The sequence below is a fragment of the Pseudochaenichthys georgianus genome, chromosome 22 (assembly GCF_902827115.2).
Source record: "Pseudochaenichthys georgianus chromosome 22, fPseGeo1.2, whole genome shotgun sequence".
Classification (NCBI taxonomy): domain Eukaryota; kingdom Metazoa; phylum Chordata; class Actinopteri; order Perciformes; family Channichthyidae; genus Pseudochaenichthys; species Pseudochaenichthys georgianus.
The window spans coordinates 9,557,963-9,581,493 of record NC_047524.1 but is presented as its reverse complement, the minus strand read 5'-3'; the positions used below and the strand labels follow the sequence as shown (position 1 = coordinate 9,581,493).

Genomic DNA, 23,531 nt, shown 5'->3' with positions numbered 1-23,531 from the left:
AAATGATGAATCTCGTACCAAACTTGACTTTAATATATTTGGCTACTTGGACTTTTTGATACCGAAATAAGGCTAATCTATTCTGTTAAGTATTTATCGTGATATACATTATCAGTCCATTGCCAAGTTCCATAACTGCCCAGAAGATGTTGTTTAATTCACACACTGTAACATATATTGTATGTGTTTTTTAAAGTAGCCGAGCAGTCCTCTTACACCAACACATAGAGAACAAGCAGGAGATAGATAGACAGGATAGACAGAGCTGGAAACATGCCAGAAGGAAGAGAGACAGGTAGGGCAGCAGTGAGAGTGCTTGGTTGACAGAGACAGAGAAGCGAGTGGCCGCAGGGAGAGACGGAGCATCAAAGGGAAGGGAAAAGAGCAGAGAGAGAGAAACGAAGCTGATGCAGCTCCTGAGCAGAACAAATGTGTTTGGAGCTGCTGAATATAGGTCACACATCTCCAGTGACTGTTCCCTTCCCTCCACTGAACCAGCTTCCTGCAGCAAGCACTTCATGCTAAATCCTGCATAATTTGGACCGCAATCTAGGGACTGTTAAATTAATACGCTTTTTGGTGCTGAAGAAATTACTGAATTATTTGCTGCTATTAAGACACCATATAGTTCAAACATAGAAGCTGCTTTCTGATGTGTTAGTTTGTTAAGAGTTTCACAGCTTATGTGCATGCAGCAATGTATACTGATGATTAATATTTTACTCTTCTTTGCATAAAGAATCAACCTCAGTGTGAGAAAGCTTTTATTGTTATTCTCAGGAGAGGGTGTAGTGGCCACTCAACAAATTGCAGAGCATGAATTATTATTTACAGCCTGTTAAGTTACACAGACTGAGGGGAAACAACAAGCGAAGAAGAAGAGGAGAGGACTGTGTGCCAGGTAAAGCAGGACAGAGAAAAAGGCTATAAACAGCCGATATGATACAACAGCAATGACAGCGGGATTTAGATCATGTGTGAAAGCGGTTCTTTCCACGTTCACACCTGTCTATCCCCCAGTTCTCGGTTCATGGCGCACCTGCAATCCAGTCCCGACCTTTCAAACACACACCAACACTAACACACAGCGTCATGCATCATCAGACCATGCAGAATATACGGTCCCCTAAACATATCTGAACACAGAATCAGCAAGGTGAGCAGCTTCTGGACGGGATCACATTCAAGGATCTATAGGTTATGTCTTTAAATATCTTATTATGTCAGTCCAACACCAAAAGACATTCCGTTTTTTAAGACACTAAACAAAGAAAAGCAGGAATATTTGATCCATATTTGAGAGGCGGAAAGTTGTATTTTCTTCCATTTTTCGCACACTACTTAAAAATCTAAATATTTGCAGATGATTGTTCAGCCAGATAAGATGACTAATTGCAGCTCAACAATACTTTATACTTTCACTGTCACTTCTAATGTGTGCCAAAAAGTATCCTCTAACTTTTCACATGTACATGTGTATTTTTTGTTGACCTAACTAGAAAAATACAATTTTTGTTTGTATTTACATAATATCATTATATGCCATTGCAACTATAATCCACTACTAACCCATCCACTTTGAATTTGAGGGGATTATGCAGTAGTCTGCTGCTGCCACCTGACATTTATGCTTGGCTGGTCAGCCAGCTATCATATTTTCTGCCTGGGTTGAGAGGGAGAGGTCAGCTGTTCACTCTTTTCTGGTTTAAAGCATGAAGACAAGAGTAGGAACACAGGGATGTAAGGCTGAAGCATGGAGCGATGAAGATTACAGAGGAATGACACTTAATGTCTGCTGGACAGACACATCCCAAGAGGATTGATTACTCAGCGGCCGACTGCATGAAGTCATGTTTCTGGGTATCAGATATGCAGTGCATTCAGGACTGCAGGCCTGGACATCATAACTCAATAAGTCACTCCATTTCAGGTCCCACATAGGCTTTTAGTCTGGTCTGTGTCGGGCTTCAGGGTTGGCGATGTGGTGGTCTGCCAATCGATGCAATGATCAATATATTACCAACAGAACGATGGGAAATGGAGCAGGACAGATGGTTGCTAGCTGTTTCTGTATGATCATCCAAACAGCTGACATTTCCTTTTCGTAATGTTAATATGCATTATTACCAAGATTCAATAGATCACACCTCTGCTTTTCTCTTGCCTTGGACAGCAGTGCTCATCAAAGGATTGGCACCCAAACAAGCACGAGACTAATAAATGGCATGACATCACTGCCAATGTGAGAGGCATTTAAACCCATATCAGATTAATTTAAGACGGGGGAGGATAAGTAGCTTGGAGAGGACGGATATTGGCATCAAAGTCAGCAGAGAAGACAATGTATGTGCCACTAAATGGTGAGTGTGGACCAAAACCAAATGAAAGAAAAGGGAGGGGAAGGTGACATAGCTTACAATGAACACCCTACATAGAGGGAGAAAGACTGGACAATTGAGAGGTAAATTGAATGGACAAGTCATCAGTCTTGCAGGCAGGAGAATTGTGTGTCATATAAATGCCAGGATGCTGGAGGTGAAAGCCTGAATGCTTTTCCAGTGGAGGGATGAGCAGGAGGCTGAATCAATAAGCACAGTTTTACCTCATATTCATACCGGTTATTAACCATTTGTCTCACCTAGTCTGTTCCAAAATAGACAACCCTCCTCCCCCTCCTCCTTCACCCCCTCCCTACAGCCTTGTACCGACCCATACCCACCCATGGATGGCTGATCCAACCCATTCACAGAGCACTCAAAAAGCACAAAAAGGGTCTTGTAACAGCAGCATGATGTGGGAGGGCTGTTGCTGTGTGTCAACACGGTATACCCTCCGATAACAGATTGTCTTTAATCCGAGAGCCAGTTGTATGGATGCAAAAGCCCTGTCAGCTCTCGTTTGGCCAATTTATCTGCGGCTCTGCTTAGAATTAATTCACCAAGCCGGTCGGCTGCCAGGCCCTGGTGTTCCGCAGTGATAATAAAATAAACAGGGTGTTGATTTCATTTTCAATCGACATAGACCTGCGGTTAAGGCACAGGCCTATTCTGTGTGGGTTTGGTTGGGAACAGTGATGAATGGTTCCAGTCGACGGAAGCAGAGCAACACCTGCCCATAACCAAATCCAATACTAATCGAAATAAAAAATGTGCTTATCACACAGGGCCGTGTATCGGTGGAGATGTGGGTGGAATCCCACCGTAAAAAACGTGATCTGACATTAATGTTTAGTTCGATAACAGTGATACACATTCACCATTGCTTACCTCTTTGAAAAAACCCTCCATCCTCCCTACTCCTCCCAGACGTCGCGCGCCCGGCCCGGCAGAGCGCAGACACCGGCTCCAGTCTCCGGTGCGCAAATCTCGCCCACCGAGGGGTGAGCGTGTTGGTCAAGACGGGGGAAAGGTAGCGGTGCCTCCGTGTTGATGTTTCCCATTCACCGAGCGTTAGTCTTCATACTCGGAATGGCTCAGTGGCTCAAACACACCTCAGCAGCGTCCGGGCTCTATGCGCAAAAAGCCACATGAGAAAAATCCAAGGAGGCTGTGATGAAAAATTTAAAATGTCCACGCGAGGGATCCGTCGAAAGAGCTCTAATTGACGAGCATCGGTGTTCCAGGCCTGCCTCTTTTCGGTGTAACAGTGTCTGTGTGTGTATGTATATGTGAATGTGTGTGTATGTGTGTGAGAGGCTGTGCGAGCTTGACGCTGCCCTCCTCACACACGGGGCGGTGGAGACACAGCCTCCTCAAACATAAATCACGCGCGCACACGCGCGCACACACACACACACACACACACACACACACACACACACACACACACACACACACACACACACACACACACACAGGGCAGACATGTAAATTGAAGTAGGTTTTATAGCTGTGGCAACCCCCTGACAACATCTGGATTATTTTCTTCTCCAATCAGTAAAAAGGCATTTTTTAGTTTTATGTAGAAAAGTAGTGGCTTGGGTTGGTGACTAGCTCCAGACATAATGAAAGAGGCTCTGTCCCACTTGGCCCAATTACAGGTGTTGATCCTGAAATGACCCAGATTGGACATCAGCAGCACCAGCATGTTGGATTGTGCGTTTGTGTAAAAAAAGAGGAAAGAGGATTTATGCAAAAGAAAAATTAAGGAGAGTATATCTCAATGTTGTATGGATTTATTGCTTGGGTTATTCATTGAATACTAAATAAATCTGTTTGTTGCAACTCATATACTTTTATACATGTACAACAGTGTGATACATCTATTGTTGCCCCTAGTGACTACTTTGCATTTACAATATCCAGTAGAGATGATTCTTGTCAGATAACATAATAGATGTTGACATGTTGGCTTGAGTGGACATGAATATGCAACAACACGGAAAAAGAAATCCCCGTTTCACTGACTGAGATGATGTCTAAATTAGCCATGAGGAAAGAGCTGTCAGCCAAATTTACTTTCCTGTGTATCTAAAATCCCACAAAGAGAGAGAGAGTGAGAAGAGGAGAGTATTTCTAAATGGTCTTTCCGAAAATGGCCTACCTCCCATTGCAAAGGAGGAGGAGGAGGAGGAGGAGGAGGAGGAGGAGGAGGAGGAGGAGGAGGAGGAGGAGGAGGAGGAGGAGGAGGATAGTCAGAGCCCCTGTAGGGTGACAAATGATATCTCACAATACACACACATGTGCAGTTGTGCACACAGGACAGCAGGGGGAAAACACCCCAATATCAAGAATAATAACACACATTGTCCCCAGAGACACCCGTTTGTATGAATGAGGTAGAAATGGATAGACAGCTGGGTTATGTGATGTGGACCGTGTGTGGTTTTATTCTCCAGTTCAGAAGACCAAGCTGCGGGGGCCAGGTGCAGCCATCAGGAGCCCAGTGTGGGGAGGCCTCTTTGGGGTAAAGTATTGTGAAGCTCAGCCTGTTCCCTCTGGAGCCCTGGAGGTAAAGAGGGGGCCTCCTGTATGTAAGCCTGGAAATGTTATTCAACTGTGCCCTCCATCTTCGTCAGGGAGACAGTTCAAAAGCTAGCCCCAACAACAGGCCCCTGTCCTGTATGTTAGAAGTGTGTGCATGTCTGTATGGCCACACACATATACACATACAGTCAGGAAATGAGACCTACACTTTATAATCTCTAATATGAAATAGCTTTAGAAGATTACCCCCCTTCCACAAAATAAAATAAAAAATAAATATTGACTCGATTACTTGTATGTTAACCTGCAGCAGCACAGAATGTGCACACTTCATCGTACACTCACACTTAACTGTTAGCAAAACATTTCTGAAGGAGTATTGTGTAAACAGAAACCAGTAAATGCTCCATAATCAGAACCCCGAATCCAACCCCCATCCTGTTGGTGACCAAGATTTCTAAGTAATGTTGTAAACATTTTCACAGTGACACACAGCATAGTATTCTTGTGTATTATGTTAATTGATCTGAAATTATCAAAACATTACGTTCATATATGATTTTTCATTGTCAGAAAAAGGCTAGTTGTAAAGATTCAGTTACATGAATTAAAAACTATTATCGATGCTATGTTGTAACCAGAAGCAGTTTTTGACACAGGACTAACAGAGGTTACAGCAATGTCAGCATGATTAGGTGGCCTGCTGCAGCATTTATACATCATAATGGACTCTCTAATTATCTCTATTGTTTTCTCAGAAGTGTTTCTTTTAAATTTTAATGAAGCCCCACTCTAAAGGACACTGACAAAATGGTGATTTATATTCTCCCTTTGTTGGATATGTTTGATAGTCTAGAAAGTACTGTGTAAACCATTCATGATATGCAAGAAAATCCCAAATGCACCAAAATATGGATCCAAATTCTAGTTTAGCTGTATTTATTTTGAGCATTTGTTTTAAAGGAATTAAGGCAACACAACACAGGAATCATTCAGTGTTGAGTAGAGCTAAATTGGTTATTTGATTGGTCAATTAGCCGATTATTCTAATCATCATTTAATCAATTAAGTCATTTATCAAGCGATCACTTATCTGGTTTCAACCTCCGAAATACAGTATCGGGTTTTTAAACAGTTTTTTAGTGGATGTCTGACAAAACTTTACATTGAGTTCTGTGATACACATTTTTACTATTTCCATTTTACTACATCAATGTTGCCTAAACTCTCATATGGTTTGCACCTAACCACCCCTCCCGACTAGTACTAATGGATGTATGAAGTAAATGCTCTCAACATATTTTTGATCTTGGTCTGCATGAAAGTCAATAGCAACCAAATGCAACAGCCACAAATTTGCACAAAAAGTCCCTGGAGTGGAAATGCAGAGGGGGGATCGCTGCTGTCTGTGATTACTTGCCTAAAAGCCATCGATCCAACTCATTCAGCATGCGGGAACATACACACGCATTGAAATACACAGACATAAAAAAGTCTGGGCTATTCAATTGTTATTACCATGACAACACAAGGACTGACCCTCAGCGGTGAATTGTAGGATAGATTTTGTTCGCTGCGAGTCAGGAGAATAACTCTGCTCCCTCTCTCTTTCTCCTTGATGTCTCCTTCTCCTATTACTGTTACACTGAAAATGTGTGTGGGCTGTAAATCAGAGAGAAGTGTGTGTTGTGGACAGATCATCGATAAGTGCTCTGGTTCTCTGAGTGAAAACGCAGACAGATTACTGAAGAGCTCAAAGCTGAGCCAACCCATTGCATGGATCTCTCTCTCCTTATACGACACCGACAACACTTACATATGAACCACGAGCATATCATTCAACACATGTATCTGGTAACTGGTGTGTGCATCTGTGTGCATGTCATATGTTGCATGCATTAATCAGGCATCACTCACAATGTCACAGCCAATCAGTTTTACCACCGGAGCGTCCATAAATCTCTCTTCATTTATTAACCTCATTCTCTTTCGGTCGCCCCTCTTCTGTGACCCGTCGCTGTCCCTGCAGAGTGATCAGTTTATGGCTGTCTGAGAGGAAATGCTGAATCAAAGGGATGCAGTGAAACTCATTGTGTCCTGATTGATTATCAACCTTACTATGTACTGGTTAACCGGTGAAATGGGGCAATCCAAAGCAAGGCCTTGAGGCTAAATTTGGTACTCGACAAATACTCTCTTTTGGTTTTGAAATGGCCCCAGAGACACAAAGATGCATTGTTTGGTGTAATGTAATGCAATGGGATAAACTTCACAAAAACGTTCTAGAATGTATGCTATTATAATGTAATCTCGATTGTAATCTCCAATACTTCAAACTAAGTCACTCTTCTGGCAGTACAAGACATATGTTACATAACTGCAGCAGCTTTATTAAAACCTTCTATTAATCAATCTACATTATGGTTTATGTGGTTCACAACGAGAAAGACTCACACTCCCTCTTGAGGAAATGTAATATTGAGATGATGAGGTTACTTAGTCTCTGTAATTTAATTTACTTTGAATGACTGAATAATAAACTTAGGCAGGGAGTGTGGGCTACCGCTACAGTCGCTCAGAAACTCATCAAGACACTCAACATTGATATAAAATATTAAAACACAAACACTTTTGCCAATTGATGAGCCAATACCATCCATTAAAATCAGAAGGCTGGCTAAAGATATTTTAGAATCAAAGGTTCACTCTTCAACTTAAATAAATACTTGATCATTAAGGGGTAAATGCCTATTTCCTCTCATGCAGACAGTTATATGAAGAGATTGAAACTACTAAACAGAATATTTTTTTCATTTAACTTAAGCAAATAAGCATATATATGCCAAAATGTGGAGTTTTCTTTTTTTTAGTACGTTTTTCATTTCATTTCGAACCTTTATTTATCCAGGTGTAACCCATTGAGATCATTGATCTCTTTTTCAAGGGAGACCTGCTCAAGTAGGTTCCACATGAAACATAAAAACATAAACAGAACAACAAAAAGGACATCATACAGCATCATTACAGGGATTTACAATTTACATAATTATCCACATGAACAGGTACCAACAGCTTCCGATTGAGTAGCATCCAACCGAGCTTTAAAAACATTTAGTGGCACCAGATTGCTCAGTTTCCATTTCAATTGCAGACTATTCCAAGTTAGCGGAGCTGCGCATCTAAAAGCTGTCTTCCCTAAGACAGTCCTAGCAGTTGGCACATTTAATAAAAACACAGCATGCGATCTCAGGCAGTAGCCACTTACAATTCGCCGTGAGATCAGGGAGCAGATGTAGGATGGAAGTTTCCCTAACATGGCTTTGTATATAAAAATGTACCAGTGACTGAGCCTCCGTGCAGTTAGTGAAAGCAAACCAGCCCTTGCATACAGGGTACAGTGATGGGTTGATGCTTTACAGTTTGTCACAAATCTCAGTGCACTGTGATACGCAGCATCTAACTTGACCAGGCAATCAGCAGGTGCATTCATATACATCAAATCACCATAGTCCAGCACAGGTAAAAAGGTCACAGTGAGCCTTTTCCTGGCCTCAAGCGAGAAACAGGACTTGTTCCTGTAGAAGAAACCCAGCCTAACCCTCAGTGTTTTAAGCAGGTTATTGACATGACGTTAAGATTAGTTTTTCTCCAGACAGTTTCTATCTGTCTTTACTTGCCAGTTGTCCTTCCATATATCGTTGACTCTATATTGAGTATTTAAAACACTGCCGATATTGACTATTAACCTTTCTTTCTAGTGAGCAAGTCTGAAGGACACCTGCATGGCTGGACATTAATGAATTAACGATACACAACACGAATAGCAACAATTGGCAAAAGCTGTGCAAATAGGAATCTGAATTGGTGATTTTAAAAGAATATCAATATGTTTCTTCTTATTACAAGTATAATGGCCTCTCCATATTATTATCGTGAAATAGAGAGAAAGTGAAAAGAGCAATATAAAGATGCTTAGCCAGTGGTCTTTCTGAGAGACCAGCTATGCAGTGTGGTGTCAGAGTTCAGTCCCTGTGGACAGATATACTGAACAACACAATAATTCATGCATTCATGTCTGATGCACGCCCCCCCACACACTCTAGAGGGACATATGATGGGGGGACCTGATCTGTATGACTCATGCGACACAGTTAATGTTCCTCTGTTAAAAATGAAATCATGCTTTGCAAGGTCTTAATAAGGTTATTTTGGAAAACAGTTACACACCTATTTTTATAACACACAAAATGCAAACTTTTTTAAAGATAAATTAATAAAGCCAACACTAGCGTATAGCCCAAGTGTGAACAAAAGTTGAACCTCCTTTCCTGTTGTCTTAACGATATGAACGAATATACCTCCAACACACACACACACACACACACACACACACACACACACACACACACACACACACACACACACACACACACACACACACACACACACACACCTAACTGTGTCAAACATCCCCACTTAAATCAAACCCAGAAAGGGAATTGATATCAAACTGATCTATTGTATGTTATTGCGTGTGTGTGTGTGTGTGTGTGTGTGTGTGTGTGTGTGTGTGTGTGCGTGCGTGCGTGTGTGTGTGTGTGTGTGTGTGTGTGTATGTGTGTGTGTGTGTGTGTGTGTGTGTGTGTGTGTGTGTGTGTGTGTGTGTGTGTGTGTGTGTGTGTGTGTGTGTGTGTGTGTGTGTGTGTGTGTGTGTGTGTGTGTGTGTGTGTGTGTGTGTGTCAAAAACATCTGTCAGGGGAAATATGGGACCACAAGGCAATATGGGGATACATCTCCATCCGGATCTATTCCCTTGAAGTTAACAGCATACACCATCATATACTTTCATATTTCCTAATGATGTGTTCAGGACTCATTACCTCTGTATTCCTAAATGCCTGCTAGAGTGACTATAATTTGTCTTGTTTTAACTGAATCATGATTCACAATATATGTAATAATTCAAATGATAAGAGCAATAGATGAAGAATGTTTTATATATTATCCAGGCACTTCAGGAAGTGGGACAGATAGGGATGTTGGGAACTGCCCCAGGGGTACCAGCAGAAAGAAGAAAACAAGGACGATTACAATTATTTATTTTAAGGAGTCTCAAGTAGCATCCTGCGTGCATGTGTAGATTTCATACCTGCTGTGTTGGGTTTACATGGGTGCACATACAGGAAGAAGCTTGATCCAATTAAGTTGCTCTAGAGCAGGGGTGACTTCATCCTGATTCCCTTTTCCCCACCCCCTCTCCAACACCCCTACCCCACTACCCCATTACAGCTATCCCAGCACCACCCATGGCAGCACGACAGCACGTCTTTGGACCAAATTAGCCGCCAGTGCAACCCCCCCTAATTCCCGACAGACAGTGGGGTAATTTAATCAGCCAGCTATAGCCTGCAGCAGAGCCCTATCATGCTTACACACACATATACGCACAATAGTCTAGAATAATATTACACAACACCAGGAGAAGGTATTCATAATAAGTGTGGCAATGAAGAACTAAACAGTTAATTGACATTTAATTTTAAATGAAATGTTATATGTAAGTGATTTTTGTTTGTATTTTCACAATTGTGATGAGGGAAAAGGGCAACAAAATAAACGTTATCCTCACTTCTTTGGATAATCTCTAACACAGCATATGATTTATTGTACAAACATCAATAAACTAATTGAAATACAATGAATTAAAACTGTTTAAACGTGGTCTAACAATAGGTGAAGATTGATCAGAGACACTGTTTTATTTTATCATATTTCATTACTCTTGTAACTCACTTACTGTTTGGCCAATATTATACTGGGCTTTATTGTAACATACTTTTTAAAATGGATTAAACTGAACGAAGCCTAATCCTAGTGAGGACCGGATAAATTACCCAGATCACTTTGAAATAACTGGATTACATAGATCCCCCCTGACTCAAGACACCCCTGCCCCTTTTTCTAAATCTGTACGTATATACACAAACAAAAAAAACACTCACTGTCAGGAAAGGTTAGATTATGGGAAAATAAAATGAGAGAAAAAGAGCAAGAATTAAAAAGCTTTGCATTAGAGCTGTAAGAAAATTCTGAGAGAACGGAGGATAGCCAACATGTCAGATCACACACATTAAGTATACTTAAATGTGTGCGTTTGTTTGTGTTTGTTTTGTCTTCCTGTTTTCTGAATGTGTGGTCTGACTTCCAAGATGTGTGTGTGTGTGTGTGTGTGTGTGTGTGTGTGTGTGTGTGTGTGTGTGTGTGTGTGTGTGTGTGTGTGTGTGTGTGTGTGTGTGTGTGTGTGTGTGTGTGTGTGTGTGTGTGTGTGTGTGTGTGTGTGTGAAAACCTCACTTATTAATTCACTTCTGTCAAGGGAAATTGGTTAATGATATCATCATTGCTAGTATTATTATTTAATAAACAAAGGCAAACACACACAAACACACACATACGCACACACATACACGCGCACGCACGCACGCACACACACGCTCACACAAAGTGATTGGTGTTAACAGTGTAACTAACACAGTGAACAAAAGCCGAGCTGTCACTCCAGAGGCTTAACAATCACATTTGAATATTCATCAGCAGAGCAACAGAAGGTGAGTTTCGCTTTGCAAAGATCATGTTGTTGCTGTATAGTCAGCTCCACCACCCCATCTACTGTATGCCCATCAAAACATTACATTACATTACATTGCATTTAGCTGCACAACACACAGGCAAATAACAGCAGGAGATCATTAAGCAGAAGTAAGTATCATTTACAAAATGACTGCCCATTCATTTTGTCCTAACTTCTCAATCATACACTTTTATTTTTGGCAATATTGGTTTGCCAGTCCAATTGGATCATGTGCAATAATGACATTTATTTATTTACAATAACTAACAGTACACTCTTTTTAAGTGTTCCTTATTGGTTTATAAGTGATAAGAGCGTACAAATGTATTACATGAACATAGGATTTCATGTTCATTGAGTTATTCTAAGGCTTTACTCATTGGGAACTTACAGAAAGATCACACTGTAGAGATTTCTGCCTGTTTAACACACTTTGATCAACAGGGGGGTTCAGATGATCCTCATGAGATGAATCCTTTTGAGAACGAATTGGCTGGAAAGCTTCAAAGCTTCATAAAGGCTTCATCTCGTCATGACTAGTTTATATTAGCTGTGGATGTGGTTTTTGAAGATGTTTTTTTTGTGCTGTTTTTCCTCTGCCTTTTAATTGCACCCCTGGTGTATAATAATAACAATAACGTATAGATCTTTGTATTTTTTTTTGTATGTAAGGTTGAAGGATCATTTATTGTCATTTTGCAACTCAGGGTTGCACCATGAAATGCAATGGTATGTAGAATCTACATGTAGCAGTATCAGTCCATGTACAGTTTGACAGTATCCAGTAGTGCTACAAAAAATGACCAGACGGTGGTAGTAAACGACCATTTGATAAGCCTAAGTAACCACAGCAAAAGAAGGACCTGCCATGGAGTCTCATGCAGGGCGTGTCACTTACTTCTCATACATGCAATGTCTTCTTAGTGCCCGCCTCTAACCGCCTCTGGTTGGCTGTTCTTCCTTCTGTTAGCGAACTTTCACTCTGATTGGGTAATGTCCTTGTCTGTCAGCTATGACAGACGCCACAGTGCTAGCTATTTGGAAAATGAAACTGGTTCGTGTTTGACTTCGAGACGCAGCAAACAGAAAACGAAAACAAGACGGGTATTAGATTAAACAAAAAAAAATCCCCTTGGAGTTGACTCTTTTAACTTGGCGCAGCGGAGGAGGAAGAACCCATCGGTAAGGGAGGCAAAGCCTACATATTATTTTTGGGAGGGAGCCAGGCCTGTGCTGTCAAACCACGACAACAACAACACCTGAATCTCCTGTGTTAGCTTCTTTCTTGTATGTGTTGCTGCTTATTATATCCAGGATAAAACCGCAACTAAACATCAGCTATTTCTGTCACCTTTTGTCGGTTCAGCCCTGTGCCTCATTATATGTTGCCTTTTAATAGTAATATGGCTTTTACAGTCCCTTCCTAGAGTCTGTTATGGTCCTGGATAAGACTGACAAGAACGTATTTCTTTTTTACAGCTGGTAATGTTGAGTAAACACCCTCACTAGACAGGACGTACTGTACTGCAATGGAGGTAAGATAATCTCTGTATTGGATAATAACCACAAAATAGCTCTGTTTTGAGACAGTATATCTAGGTAAGACGTGCACCCATAAACCACATCTCAAGTATTAATTGCATAACTAAGGGTAGTCCCTGATTTGTTATGTAATAACTCAGATTTAAATTCAGTCATTGCACCTTAAGATGCTGTTTTCACAGTTTGATAACATAATGGTCTTCTTGAGAAATATTTAGGCTAGGTAATTTTCGTTGTAGGCCTACTTGAATACTTCCATCCAATGTTATGTCATCATTGTATCAAATATGTGGTTTGTACACCAAGCCCTTTTATCATTGTCTTCAGTCAACACAATATTAATCTGCAGAGTCTCTTTGGGAACTCCTGGTGCTATTATAGCTTTTAGATGTAGCTGTCACAGCTTTAAGTAAAGGATCTTGAGGCAGAGACCCTTGTCAGTTTAGTTTTGGTTTTCAGTCCAACTGGCGAAGGCAAATGAAGCATAGTTGCTATACACACTACTGATTTTATTTGTCACTAAATAATTACAGGACCATTTCTTATAAACACACTTTACTATACTTTTGTGGCACATTTTCAAATGTTTTATCTCTCTTCAATTGTAGTCATGTGTGGAGATAGTTCAGTAGTCTGGGGTTGCATTTTTGAAGAAACTGCCCTTTTAATCAGACTTTTACAGTTTATGAATACAGCTCTGAGTTGCTTATCCTGAGCTTTAAAATATCAGGCAAAACAAATATTGTAAAGGATTAATAATCAATAATTACTAAATCAATCCAAAATCAAGTCTAATGTTGATAGTAAGGCCTCAATTGAAGCTTTGGTCTGTTTAACACATTTTCCATAATAGGGTGTAAGTGTCAACATTAGTTGATTATTAACCAAGATATGATGTGTAAACCTTTGCTATTGTAAATCTCTTTTATCTCATCTCCTCCTTGTTTACGACTCCCTCTTGCCTTCCCCTCCTCTCTCCCTCCCGTTCTCTGTGCTCCAGTCTGTAGCGGGGGGCTCAGCTACTTGGTGAGACTGAAGCTGTTGTCACTATGGCGCACTTTGACACCGAGTACCAGCGCCTGGAGGCGTCCTACAGCGACTCTCCCCCCGGAGAGGAGAACCTGCTGATGCATGTGCCTGAAGGAGCCAAATGTATGACATGCACAAACTAATTACAAACAAATCATGAACTTTTCACACACATAAACACACCCTCCTCTTTTACACTCATTGATGCCTCAAAACAACCCCATTACTAATGTGTGATGATTCCTTTTGCAGCACATTGGCATCATATAGAAAACCTGGACCTGTTTTTCCAGAGAATATCCTTTTACAAGGCTATGGCATGTGTTCCTACTGTATTAAAACTGTATTACGCTACTTTGATCTTGCACAATTAATATCTTTGACCATAAATAGGATTTGCTTATCTCAGATACATGTGCAATGTTCCTTAACCTCCATTACGTCTATAATCTGCACCAGAAGAATGGATTCACCTGTATGCTGTTGGGAGAGATCTTTGAGCTAGTGTATGTATCCTACCTTTCAGAACTTATGTTTCAGAATCAGAGTCAGAATACCTTTATTAGTCCCACAGAGGGGAAATGTGCAGCGTTACAGCAGGAAAGAGCCACAGACAGCTTAGTGTTGCATATCTTACATGCGTTAAAAAAAGTACGAAGTTATAATATAATAAACACTATGCTAAAAAAGCACTAAGTTATAATATAATAAACAATATGTTTTGTTTCTTTTAATTTTCAAAAATACAGATCAAAAACAAATCAAATCTACAAATCAAATCCTGTAGCAGTTCTTAGGATTTAGCAGCCCGGTATATATTACAGTTATTAAAGATGGCATATGTATATAAAGTATATATTGCACATAAAGCACATATTGCACATAGTTTGACGGTAGACGGTAGTTTCTGTTCTGTTTGTCTGTCAGAGGTTTGTTTATGGCAGTGTGCCCTTTTCTCTCCCCCCCCCCCTCTCTCCCTCCATGCAGTCAGTTGCTGTTTGTGATTGGCTTCACAGTGTTCCTAGCTAACTGTGTGGACTATGACATACTCTTTGCCAACAAGTTTGTAAATCACACTGATTCATCTAAAGTCACTTTGCCTGATGCCTTCCTCCCTGTGGATGTCTGCAGTGCACGGTGAGTGTGACGCTGCATTTCGATAATAATACTTTTTCTTTGCAAATCAGCTGCAAATGTAATTTCGATGCGATTGTGTATCTGAGTGTGAAACAGAACAATCCACACAAATGTATACACTGACTTTCTTAGTATGTGGTGTACATTATCACGTGGAACTGGTTTTTGCCTGAATATTCCTTACTTGGTAATATCCCAGGATGAAAAATCAAGGTGTGACATGTTATGTATGATTTAAAAATTGCAGAATTAAGAGGCAACCCCAAAAATGTTGCTCAATATCAATGCCCTTTTTCATGCTGTACTTCTTTTCATAACTATAGCATTGTTTATCTTTGTGAAAAGCAGTGTTTATCTTTGTGAAAAGCAGTGTTTATCTTTGTGATAAGCAGTGTTTATCTTTGTCAGAAAATCCTATTGCAGCTAAATACATTTTTTAATCGAAGTAAATATTTTCTTCCGCAGTATCCGAGACAATGCATTTGTGATTTTTGTGCTGACGATCTCTGGAGTGTTTTGGCTACACCGCCTGCTCAAATTCCTCTACAACGTCTGTTGTTACTGGGAGATCCGATCCTTCTACATCAACGCACTCAAAATGACCATGGTGAGATATAAATCATGTCAGGAAGTTATTTTTTAGAAATGCCTTAAAGATTTGCTTGTGTACTTTAGTAAGTTACTTCTTATCACATAGAAAAAGAAAGTAACCTTCACTTTGTTTTCTTTTCAGTCAGAACTCCCTTATGCAACATGGCAGGAGGTTCAGGCCAGGATAGTGGAGATCCAGAAGGAGCACCAGATCTGCATCCATAAAAAAGAACTAACGGAGCTTGACATCTACCACCGCATCCTTCGCTTTAAAAACTACATGGTAGAAACATATGTGATGAAATGATAAAAACATTGTTTAGTTGCTGCCATGCTACTTTTAATTATAAAAAAACCCAAACCAAAACTTTCTTCCTTTACTTCTCTAGGTTGCCATGGTGAATAAATCACTCCTTCCTGTGCGATTTCGACTTCCTGGCCTTGGGGAGTCTGTGTTCTACACCCGCGGTCTCAAATACAACTTTGAGCTCATCTTCTTCTGGGGGCCAGGTACGTCCATGTTGAATGTGATGTGTGTGAATGTGGCTGTGTTCCTATGGTGTCATATTCAGGTGAAATGACCATTTGCATGCTTCCACTCATATTTGCCTTTGAGTCAAGGTTTAGAATTACAAAGGATTGATCTTTTACCTCTGCAGGTTCTCTGTTTGAGAATGAGTGGAGCCTGAAACCAGAGTACAAGAGAGGAGGGAACAGGCTTGAGCTGGCAGACAGGCTGGCATCCCGTATCCTGTGGATTGGGATTGCCAATCTGCTGCTGTGTCCTGTCATTCTGGTGTGGCAGATTCTCTACGCCTTCTTTAGCTACACAGAGGTAACACGCGTACACACAAACTTCATACATTTTCCTTTGTCATTTAGTGTTCTAAACTGAAGTTTGTTGTGTTTGTGCCTAGGTTATAAAACGAGAGCCTGGTTCTCTGGGAGCGAGATGCTGGTCTCTGTATGGTCGATGTTACCTGCGGCACTTTAATGAGTTGGACCATGAGCTCATGTCCCGCCTCAGCAAAGGCTACAAAGTCAGTCCACTAACTAACCCCCTGATGCTCTTTTACACTGAAACCTAGTTTTATAACTCTTATTTTGTTTCTTTTAGGCTGCGTCCAAGTATATGAACTGTTTCCTCTCACCGCTGCTGACGGTGGTTGCTAAAAATGTGGCGTTTTTTGCCGGGTCTCTTCTGGCTGTCCTCATTGCACTGACTATCTATGACGAGGATGTCCTGGCAGTAGAGCATGTTCTCTCATCCATCACACTTCTTGGAGTGTGTATCACAGTCTGCAGGTAGAGGAGCTTATTTAACTAAAGCATTTTCTAATTACACAAATAAATCATTAAATGATTAGCAAACCGACGCCCAAGAGGCTTATTTCTATCTTGGCTTAATGTGTAAATACAGTAGGTGGTGAAGAATGCAGTATAGCCTGAAGCAGTGTATCTGTGATCTAGATCATTATAATGGATCTATAGAGTATAACATTTGTCATTACACATCTAATATGGAAAGGCAAACAAATATAAGACACAAATCTTAATTTATGTAGGATATCTTAATTGCCCTTTTAAAGCTACCAGGATTTGTAATCCCTTTAATGCTCTTCGGCAGATTACTCTGAGGTATAAGGATGAGTTTAAGAGGGTTTCCTTCTTAAGTAGCTCTTGACTATTTGAAGTCTGTTAATAGCTATACATTGAAATGCTTAGATATGAGGGACATCTTTTATGAATTGAACTCTGAGGAATAAGGCAGTTCTATTAATATAACTTTATATTTTATATTCAATCATCCAAGGCATTTTCAGTAATAACCCATTAGAAAGGTAACAGGTAGATTCTGAACAGTTTTAATTAATTTGTGATATATCCTCACTAACAGGGTTTTCAGATTTACTTATCAAGCACATTTCCTCAAATGAGTTACATTTTTCAATTTGATTTTGAACCTCTTGAGTTATAAGATGTAGTTATTTGCCACCACTTCTGTCTCTCTCTGTCTCTTCAGATCATTTATCCCAGATAAGCACATGGTGTTTTGTCCTGAGCAGCTGTTGAGGGTTATCCTGGCTCATATCCACTACATGCCTGACCACTGGCAGGGCAATGCACATAGATATGAGACTCGAGACCAGTTCTCTCAGCTCTTCCAGTACAAAGCAGTGAGTATGAAATCTGAACTGGGAATATAGATCAAGACTCAGAATAATTACACGGTAAATCACTTCTCTCTCTAAACAAATAATGATGTTGGTCCATACTTTTCTAGAGATTTGTATCTGACGATACACATCTTATTTTCTCTTAATTTCCAAGCTTTATCCACATTCCCTTATTTGCTTTAATATCTCAGAGAGACTTGTAAAAGCAAAGATGTATTTACAGTATGCTGTTGGCTTTTTTAAGACGATTCACAAGGAATAGTGCCCTGCTGAGAAACACCTTGTTGATATTTGTTAAGGGAGGAGTTTACACTCCACTCCAAGATTGTAACAGTATGTGTTCTGTTAATATTTAATCCTAAAGTAACAAGAATTGTTCTAGATTTCAATCGCAATGATTATGCCTTTTTAAATACTATGTTTCAACTTCAGCGTTGCCTTTTTTACAACTGTACTTTGTAAACCAAATGTACAGGGTCAACCTTTTCTCCGTTATCTTTCAGGTGTTTATTCTGGAGGAGCTGATAAGTCCAGTGGTGACTCCCATAATCCTGATCTTCTGTCTGAGGAGGAAGTCTCTGGAGATCATTGATTTCTTCAGGAACTTCACTGTGGAGGTGATTGGGGTAGGAGACACTTGCTCCTTCGCCCAGATGGACATCAGGCAGCATGGACACCCTGCGGTAAGGGACTGCAACATGAGGGGCTGTAGGGGGGTACTAAATACTTCAAAGCTTCATTCATAACATTCAACACACCTTATTAACAGGGCGGTCTATCAGCAATCTTTGAGCACCACTAGTACATTTAAATTCCCCAAATAAATTGTTTTGACGGCTCTTAAAAATGTATGGTAAATTAGTTTAGTTGTTAAAAAAGAAAGCATATCATGTATTTGCATTCACATGGGGCTCGGTGTTCATCAAGACATAGTCATTTCATTTTATGTCGACAAAAGGGACAAAGTAAGTTCATTAAAGAACGTTTAAATAATGAAACGATACAGCCACAAATGCAGCCAAACAGACATACACAGATGAAGAAGACACACTTTAAAATACTTATCTATAGACTTTGTGACATTAGATTAAAAGACGAGTGAATAAAAGGGTCTATGTGAACACCTGTGTGTTGATTGTCTCTCCTCCTGTAGTGGATGTCTGAGGGGAAGACAGAGGCGTCTATCTACCAGCAGGCAGAGGACGGGAAGACAGAGTTGTCTCTGATGCACTTTGCCATCACCAACCCTCAGTGGCAGCCTTCTCAGGAGACCACACACTTCATCAGCCAGCTGAAAGAGAAAGTTCACAGAGAAGCCAGAGGAGGTCCTTCAGATACACATCCACTCTCACTGTCTGAGTCTGAGGTACAGAGATAAACCAACATTCATGCTCGAGTATCAGTGGTCATAAGTTAGATGTTATCAAAGCGTCAGAAGTAAATACTGATTTGCTGTCTTCTCTCTCTTGCAGCCGAGGAGCCTTATTGCAAACGTCTTGGTGGGTCCGTCTACACTGAACTCCGTTCATTTCAGCGCAGACGGCTCTTTGACCAATCATGCAGCAGCTGGCTTGGGCAATGGGGCATCTGCCTTACGCTCCCTTTCCCCGATCAGCAGCAGTCTTCAACTGAGGGGAAGCTTGAGTGCAGCTCACAGGCCTTCTGGCCACACTTCAACCACCAGCAAAGCAATGGCCGGCTCTGGGTAGGAACATTTCCTTTTGAATTATGCCTTAACTTTTTCAAGCTAAATATTTTTACCTTTAAGTTAAAGTTAACTGTGACAACAACAGGGCTTGGGAAAAAGAAACAGTGATATTTTGGTGAAATGATATAGACTGAGATTTCAAAAATAATCAGATGAATATAACGACAAATAGTTGACTAAAATAAGGTTAAATTCCCAGCGCTTTAGCAATCTATAACTGTACTTACAACAGGATGGTTGGGATTAAAGATAAATACAAATGACAAGGACATTTTACATGGGACTTAGAATACATAAAAAAGCGGAGAAGTGTAAGTTCATTTATATTCGTTTGTCTCTGTTATTTTCCTCGTCTTTATTTCCCTAGCGTTTCCAATGTAGGATCTAATTTTCTTCAAACTTCTGTATTCTTTTTCTGTAGAACGGATGCCTGGACTGTGAGCTCCGGCAGCAGTGCATGGGAGGGTCAACTCACCAGTTTGGTCCTCTCAGAGTACGCCTCCACTGAGATGAGCATCCATGCACTTTACATGCATGAGGTAATTGTGTGTGAGCAGGTGTGAGAATAGAATAGACAGAGGATATCTTTGCTGATTTGTTTCAAGTCATGTGTTCACTGAATCTCCATGGGAATATTCATAGTTAAATAAAGATTGAATAAAACAATATATATAATAATGAACAGGGCACTAATGCTATCTTTTTTATCTCCCTTTAGTTTCACAAGCAGCAGTCCCGTGGCGAGCTGTCCCGCCACACATGGCACAGGCAGGAAAGTGACGAAAGCAGTGACAGCATCCCCGATGAAGTGAGGAGCGAACCCAACCCTCACTCCAGACACTTACTTCGCTCACACACTTTCCCCACCACAGTTCCCAGTCCCTGTGCCATTCCCACTTCAGCTTCAGCCATCGTCAGTACCGCCCGGGGCCAGGAGGGGGCTGCATCGTCACACAAGAGCAGCAGCCAGCGGCCGTTTAGTGGATCTACAGCAGGTACTCTCCATATTTCACATCATGTGTATTTGAATTATATAGTTTTTAGCATTACCAGTCTTTATTATTATTGCTGTCATGACTACTGTTTATTAAAAAAAAGTCCTCGAGCACAGGTGCATGATCATCCCCAACAAACTCTTCTAAAGTCTCTGTAACTCATGCCATAGTAAGAATACTGTATAATATTGTTGCATAATGTTGTCACAAGATTTCGGCACTCCTTGCAGCGCCATTATTTTTACATACTAAAAACAAGTTGACTGAACAAATACATCTACAGGAACATGAACATTTTTCTCAAGTGTAAAGTTGAGTTTCTCACTTTGAATATTTACCTAATGTCTTTTTATTTCATGTCATACTGACTTACTATAGAAACGATAGCATTGCATTATATGTTTTAAGAAATGAGAACAGTTTATTGCAAAGTAGCTGCAAGTGTAAATGTTCTTTCATCATGGATTAATCCTTCTTATATTTTCTCAAATAATCCTTTTGTCAATAAAATGTCAGAAAATAGTGAAAATGCCCTGTGTAATTTTCCAGAGCCAAAGGTGACATCTACAAACTGTATATTTTGTACAATAAAGCTAATATTGAGTATATTATCATGTATTTGAAAGAAACTCTTCACATTCTCACACTGAAGAAGCATGAACCCAGCAAATGTTTGGCATCAAAATAGCCAATACATTTTCTATTGATTGACTAATTGTTGCATCTTTACTGTACAGGTGATATATCAATCAGGGTAATTACTGGCACTTCCTAAACTCATCTGTCTTTTGTTTTTTCTGTTTTTACAGACTCTTTTAGTGCAGGGGGGAGAGTACTGAGGTCAGCCCGTGGTGTGCCCATGGGAGGGTGGGCAGAGGAGGGTCAGGTAGCGCCCCGACACCCTGATCCACTACCAGAAGAGGGCTTAGAGGACGATATGCCTCCTCACATACACAAGGTGAATTGATTATGTGTGTGATTGGAATGGTGGTGTTATTTTTCCTGTGTGTGCTAACAAGTAGATTTGTTTTTTTTGTTCTCTTTCTCTCACTTTAGGTTACATAAACAAGCTATGTGGATGAGTATCAGCGACTCATCCTTCATAGATGTCCATATAACCATTCCTCGTCTTCAAACAAGCCTTTTCACCAGGATTAACCCTCTGATCTGACACAGGTGAAGATGGATATGTGTCAGTGCAGTGTACCATGATGATCTCTACAAACTTTATGAGTGAAATCATCTGGACAAGTTACAATGATAAACCATTCAAAGATACTTTAAGACTGACCACTTGCAAACAGGGTGAATATCTGATTGTGTGTATCAGAAGAGGAACTACAGGATCAAGTTATTTATAATAGCCATCGATGCCATCAGATTATGCTTTGCTCTTTTATAATGTCAAAAATATAATTAAAGTGCATGTGGTGCTTACTGTAGATGATGTTAACAAAAAACCTGCATTATGCTGCTACTAGTGCTGTAGAAAAATAGGTTAAAACTTGCTCACAATGTGATCACAATAATCTTAATTGTGCTGTCTGTATTGTTTCGCCCTTTTGCAATGAATATGTTCAGAAAGATGCTTCTAACACAATGACTTTCGTTGTGTGTATCTTACTGTATTAGTGTACCAGAAGTTGGAGGTTCTGTATCCTACCCTGTGCTCTGTACTTCAGCTCACATTCTGCCTCTTCACAAAACACATGAAGGCCTCAAATAGTATCAAAATTACATGCCACGTTTTAAATACCATTTTACTCCTTATCTTTTTTATTTATTTCTGCATGTATTGCGTAACAAAATGTGTATTTTTTAAATGTTCAGAGTCTGGCTCTGTTTGCACATGTACATTCTTGTTTAAAAGATAATTGTACAGTGTAGCCTGGTATTTTGCAGCATGCACACATGGACTGTGTAAATACTTTAAATGTTAGGATATTTCACAGGAATCATTGAGAATGTAAAATTAATCAAATTTACACAATGAAAAGGCCAACATTGTGTGTGTAACCAGTCGTGCTGTATGCAAGCACATTTTAATCAGATTCAACCTAGTTTTTTATTTTTTCTGGATTTATTCATTTCACCATGCGAAATGGCGCAGCAAACAGAGAAGGCTGTTTTAAGCATGTAGTATTAACGTGTGCCATACAAAAAACCCTCGAGCACAAGTGCATGACCATCAGCTACACATTGTTCTTAAGAGTTGCAACTCATCCCAAAATAACATTACTTTCCCATGACCATCTCCACATCCAGCTTAATCACAGCATGACTTTCCCATGTTCTGCTGTCATTAAACCACAATTCTTTTAGCAAAGAAGTATGCACTTTAATTATCTGTTAATACAGAGGGTGTCACCTTACTGGGTTTGTTCGTTGTGTATCTTTCTTATACATATTTTTAAATAGTTTATTTATAAAAGGGATGTGCCATGATGATTGCCTGTTGTGAATAGGATAAGTTTACTGTTGTGTACTTGGATGGGAATTTAAAAAAGCCTTGTCACATTGTTATCACTATTATTATGGTTAATGGTGCACTTTCAAGATAAAAGTGAGTGTGGTTTAGAGGTTTTGTTGTTTGTTTTATAAATCCTGTAAAATATAATTTGTACAGATGTAAATTAATTCATTAAAGAAAAAAAGCAATGTTTTTTGTTTTGACTTTGTGTGTTGACGCTACGGTGCCGTTGAAGGTGAGTCAGTAGGATGAGTTAGCATAGCCTAAATTAGCATACGGCTAACTAGTTTACTACTAGGTAGCTGCTTTCAAAGCTCTATCTTTATCG

General features: G+C 40.1%; 2 protein-coding genes across 3 annotated transcripts in view; one reads left to right on the top strand and one right to left on the bottom strand.

Moving 5' to 3' along the window:
- Positions 1 to 3,710, bottom strand: part of myo10l1 (myosin X, like 1) — a 62,309-nt gene extending 58,599 nt beyond the window's left edge. For both annotated transcript variants that reach the window (XM_034112034.2, XM_034112035.2), the window contains exon 1: positions 3,267 to 3,710. In XM_034112034.2, coding sequence (XP_033967925.1) covers positions 3,267 to 3,287 — 21 coding nt within the window. In that variant the 5' untranslated portion in view covers positions 3,288 to 3,710. The remainder of the gene's footprint in view (positions 1 to 3,266) is intronic.
- Positions 3,711 to 12,574: 8,864 nt separating this feature from the next.
- Positions 12,575 to 23,395, top strand: atg9a (ATG9 autophagy related 9 homolog A (S. cerevisiae)). Its single transcript, XM_034111392.1, has 20 exons — positions 12,575 to 12,736; positions 13,034 to 13,089; positions 14,097 to 14,248; positions 14,378 to 14,421; positions 14,567 to 14,631; positions 15,113 to 15,262; positions 15,728 to 15,869; positions 15,996 to 16,136; positions 16,243 to 16,363; positions 16,513 to 16,688; positions 16,771 to 16,893; positions 16,971 to 17,158; positions 17,877 to 18,030; positions 18,534 to 18,713; positions 19,184 to 19,396; positions 19,503 to 19,735; positions 20,160 to 20,277; positions 20,457 to 20,733; positions 21,543 to 21,691; positions 21,790 to 23,395. The coding sequence occupies exons 3-20, from the start codon at positions 14,146 to 14,148 to the stop codon at positions 21,796 to 21,798; spliced, it is 2,586 nt and encodes an 861-aa protein (XP_033967283.1). The 5' UTR covers positions 12,575 to 12,736; positions 13,034 to 13,089; positions 14,097 to 14,145; the 3' UTR covers positions 21,799 to 23,395.
- The last annotated feature ends 136 nt before the right edge of the window (positions 23,396 to 23,531 follow it).